Here is a 4,495-nt window from a genome sequence, read left to right as displayed (position 1 = left end):
GGGTCTTCCAGATTTCGGGGCCTGTTTTGGTTATTTTTCAGTAGTTTGCTTTGTCTTGGCTCGTGTTTTGTATTTATTTATTATTTTTATTATTGTTTTATGTTATCTTAAGTATGGAAACATATATATAGTCTATTTTTATGAAGAGTTAGGAGAGGTTAATTAGAGAGAATTAAGTTAGAGAGAAGAAAAAGTTTTCTAGGGTTCTTGGCAAATTTCAGAAATCTTTGTTTTTGAATTAGAATCCATGGAAGCTTAATCTTCCGGATTCTTGGTTAAAGATTGAAGCTTTTGGCTACGAATTGTGAGATTTCTCTTCTCTTTATTATCTATTGAATGTTTATTATTCCTTTGAATTATTTCATGATTTGCTTTAATCAATTGCTAGGTTAGAATTGTTAGATTCGCTTGCATCTAATTAATCTTTCCAAAGTAGCAACTTTGGGTTATGAATGCATGCTTTTGATTGATAACTTAAAGAGGGAATAATATTATTGAAGAAATTAGACCGCTTGTGTTAATTTATTCAATCCTTGTTGATTTCTCCGTTTATGTTCTTCTTGTGGATGATTTAGAGCGCTTGTCTTAAATTATACATTAGAAAGGGTTAGAAAGGAGCGCTTTGCTATTTCTAACTAGCTTATGAGAATTTAGAATTTAGAATTCTACAACAAGGTGTTCAATAGTGTTTGATTGAAGAGGCTTCTATGATCAATTTGTATGTTCAATTGTGGATTTCGCATAACCAAGACCGTTGTTCTCATTGATTGCATACTATTTACGTTCATTGTTCTGATTTAGTTTAATTGTCACCATTGCTTGTCAAAACCCCCTTGTTACTTAGATTACTACGTTCCTAGAGTAATTCCACTTAGGTTTGCAGTTATTAGTCCCTTTTTCCCTGTGGATTCGAATTCGACTCCCCTAACTACGTTTATTTGCAGTTAGCTTAGTTGTGATATTTTTGGTTGCATACGACTGAGGCACACCAAATTTTGGCGCCGTTGCCGGGGAACTAAGGCGTTACTTTTTAATTGTTTATCTTTGTAGAATTTATTTTAGGACTGTTCTTAGCTATCTTTCTTTGTTTGTTCTCTAGGGTATGATAAGTACCCGTTCTGCTAACAAAGAAGTTTTGCAGTTTGATCCAGAAATTGAAAGAAATATTTCCAGGTTGCGAAAAGAGGCAAGAACAGCCCCCAGTGAATCAACATACTCCTTCAATATTCAAGAAGAAGAGGAGATGGCTGACAATCGAACTCTAAGGGAACTCACAGCTCCCAACTTGAACCAACTACCGTTGTGCATTGCATACCAGCAGTTGGAGGAAGGTACTAATGTTGAGATCAAATCCGGTCTAATTCATCTATTGCCGGCATTCCATGGCATGAAAGGGGAAGATCCGAATAAACATCTGGCAGAATTTCATGTGGTTTGCACTAGCATGAAACCGATTGGGATGACTGATGAACAAATTCAGTTGAGAGCATTTCCTTTTTCTCTCAAAGATGCAGCAAAGGATTGGTTTTACTATCTTCCCCCAGGTAGCAAAACAACTTGGGCAGATTTAAAGAAGTGTTTCCTTGAGAAGTACTACCCAGCCACTATTTCTGCAAGCCTTAAGAAAGCTATTAGCAATGTGGATCAGAAGGAAGATGAATCCTTGTATGAGTATTGGGAGAGATTTAAGAGATTGTGTGCTAGTTGTCCTTACCATGGGTATTCTGATCAAGACCTCATCCTATACTTCTATGGAGGTCTAACTGATGATGACTTGAGGATGGTGAATGCAGCAAGTGGAGGAGGGCTAGTGAATAAGACTCCAGGAGATGCAACTAGGCTGATTGCAGAGCTAGCAGAAAATTCTAGGCAATTCAGTCAGAGAACTCCCACGCGCCGGGTGAATGCAGCAAATTCGAATACAACTGAGTTAGAGAGTCAAGTAGCTAATTTGACTTCTATGATGCGTGAGTTCATGGTGAACTCAAGGAATCCACAGCAACTGAATGCTTGTGGTTTATGCACCTCCATGAGACATCCCACTGATGCATGTCCTCAATTACAAGAGGAGCAGAATGAGCAGGCCAATGCAATGGGTTTCCAAGGGCAAGGTCCTCAGAGAAGATATGAACCATATTCAAATACATACAATCTAGGATGGAGGGATCATCCAAATTTGAGATATGGGAATTCCCAGGGGAACCAACAACAACAGCAAAATGCTCAAGGCCAGCAGCAATATCAGCAATATAGGGCACCATTAGCCAAACCTCAAGGCCAAAGCTCAAATTCGAGTAATATGTCAACTGAAGAAATAATTAGATCACTAACTTCTAATGTTTCTACTATGCAGCAAAACATGGTGCAATTCCAGCAAGGAACCAAATCCAGTATTCAGAATTTGGAAAGTTAAGTGAGCCAAATTTCAAGTGCAGTGAGCAGACTTGAAGCTAAAGATTCAGGAAAGCTTCCATCTCAAACGGAGCTGAATCCTAAGCAACAGGTCAATGCAATAACATTGAGAAATGGCAAAGAGTTGCAAGAGACTGAAATTGCAACCAAGAGGGCTGAAGAGTTGATTGGAGCTGAAGAGAAGGAAGTGGAACATGAAGCTGTAGCAAATCCTCCCACTTTTCCATCTTATGAACCCACACCACCTTTTCCTGAAGCTTTGAAAGAAAAAAAGAGGTATGAGAAAGACAAAGACATCTATGAAACATTCTGCAAGTGTGAGGTAAACATTCCCCTTTTGAATTTAATAAAAAGTGTTCATCGATTTGCTAAATTTTTGAAAGAACTGTGTACTATAAAGAGGAAGCACAGGTTAGGAGGGAAGGAAAAAGTGAAAGTGAGTGCTCATGTTTCTGCAGTTTTCCAAAAGAAACTTCCTGAAAAATGCAGTGATCCTGGTATGTTTACTGTTCCAGTTACAATAGGGGACACCACTTTTCATAGAGCTATGTTGGATTTGGGTGCATCAATTAATGTTATTCCATATTCCCTGTTTAAATCTTTAAAACTTGGACCTTTACATGGAACTGGGGTAGTGATTCAGTTAGCGGATAGGTCTAATGTGTATCCTAAGGGGGTGGTGGAAGATGTGTTGGTTAAGGTTGATGGTTTGATTTTTCCTGCTGAATTTTATGTGCTTGACATGGAACATGACAAACAAGCAGTCCCCATCTTGTTAGGAAGACCTTTCTTGAAGACTGCTAAAACAAAAATCGATGTGTCTACCGGTTCCTTGACTATGGAGGTTGATGGGAAAGCAATTGGGTATAACATTTATGATTCCATAAAGTATCCTGTCAACACTCATTCTTTATGTTCTCTTAATGTTGTCGATCCAATGGTGCATGATGTTCCTAACAATGATCGTGGGGATGAGTTCCTCACACCTATAACTAATGTTGTATCTGGTGATTGCTTGGATTTCTCTATGCCTACTAATGTGCAGGTGAAGGTGGGGGAATTGAATGAACATTCCAAGCTTCCACCTATACCACCAGGTTCAACAATCGGCCCGTCTGCAATTCCGGGCAAGAAATTGTCCCATTTATACCACAAAGCAAAGAATAGGTTGTGGCATGACAAGATGATTGCTAGGAAGAAGGTTAAAGTCGGTGAAAAAGTACTCCTATATCAATCCCGACTTAGATTATTTCCGGGAAAACTTCGGTCCCGTTGGGAGGGCCCTTTTCAAGTGGTGAACGTATATCCGCATGGAGCAGTTGAAATTCAAAGCCCCGAGACCGATAAGGTTTTCAAAGTCAATGGACAAAGGCTCAAACCCTACTTCGAGGGTTTCAAAACCGAGAACGTGGAGAGCATCGATCTCTACGAGCCATCAATGGAGTAGAGAAGTGGGATGAGCCGCGTCGAGCCAACGACGTAAAACAAAGGCGCTAATCGGGAGGCAACCCGATCGAAAACTCTTCCCCATTACTTTTCGTAGTTTAGTTTTTATTTTTTCGTGTGATGTGAAGAGTGTTTTTATTGTTTTTGTGTAGGTGGAGGCCTTGGGAGCAATTTTTATGCGCGAAACGCAGCAAAAACAGAGCAAAACAGAGACAAGGGGGGCTTTCCCTGCAGAAGCTGCTGGCAGCTGCTCTGCAGCCGCTACCAGCGGGTCTTCTTGCAGCCCAAACCCCTTTGTTTCTGTCCCAGCCGCTGGTAGCTGCTCCTGAGCCGCTGCCAGCGGGACCCCCCTCTACGTTTTTATTTTTTTTCAAAAAAAAAAAAAAAAAAAAAAAAAGTTGGTTCAGCATCAGTCGCTGCCAGCTGCCCCTTACCCGCTGGCAGCAGGTCTTCCAGCCCAAAAATCTCCCAAAACCTGCCAGAGCCGCTGGCAGCGGGCCTCTAGCCGCTACCAGCGGCTCCACCAGCTTCCCCGAGTTTTTTTTTTTTCCCCTTTATTTCCCCTTTTCCAACTCCAACTTCATTATTTCTTCCCTCAACCCCAATTCACATAAACCCTTACTCCTTTTCTTCTCCT

The 4,495-nt window shown here is 40.6% G+C and overlaps 1 protein-coding gene across 1 annotated transcript; it reads left to right on the top strand.

Moving 5' to 3' along the window:
• The first annotated feature begins 1,780 nt into the window (after positions 1-1,780).
• LOC110711287 lies at positions 1,781-4,187 on the top strand. The gene is made up of 4 exons (XM_021889666.1): positions 1,781-1,967; positions 2,354-2,434; positions 2,670-3,631; positions 4,011-4,187. The coding sequence occupies exons 1-4, from the start codon at positions 1,781-1,783 to the stop codon at positions 4,185-4,187; spliced, it is 1,407 nt and encodes a 468-aa protein (XP_021745358.1).
• The last annotated feature ends 308 nt before the right edge of the window (positions 4,188-4,495 follow it).

Source organism: Chenopodium quinoa, unplaced genomic scaffold (assembly GCF_001683475.1).
Source record: "Chenopodium quinoa cultivar QQ74 unplaced genomic scaffold, ASM168347v1, whole genome shotgun sequence".
NCBI classification, from domain to species: domain Eukaryota; kingdom Viridiplantae; phylum Streptophyta; class Magnoliopsida; order Caryophyllales; family Amaranthaceae; genus Chenopodium; species Chenopodium quinoa.
This window is presented reverse-complemented; position numbering and strand designations above follow the sequence as displayed.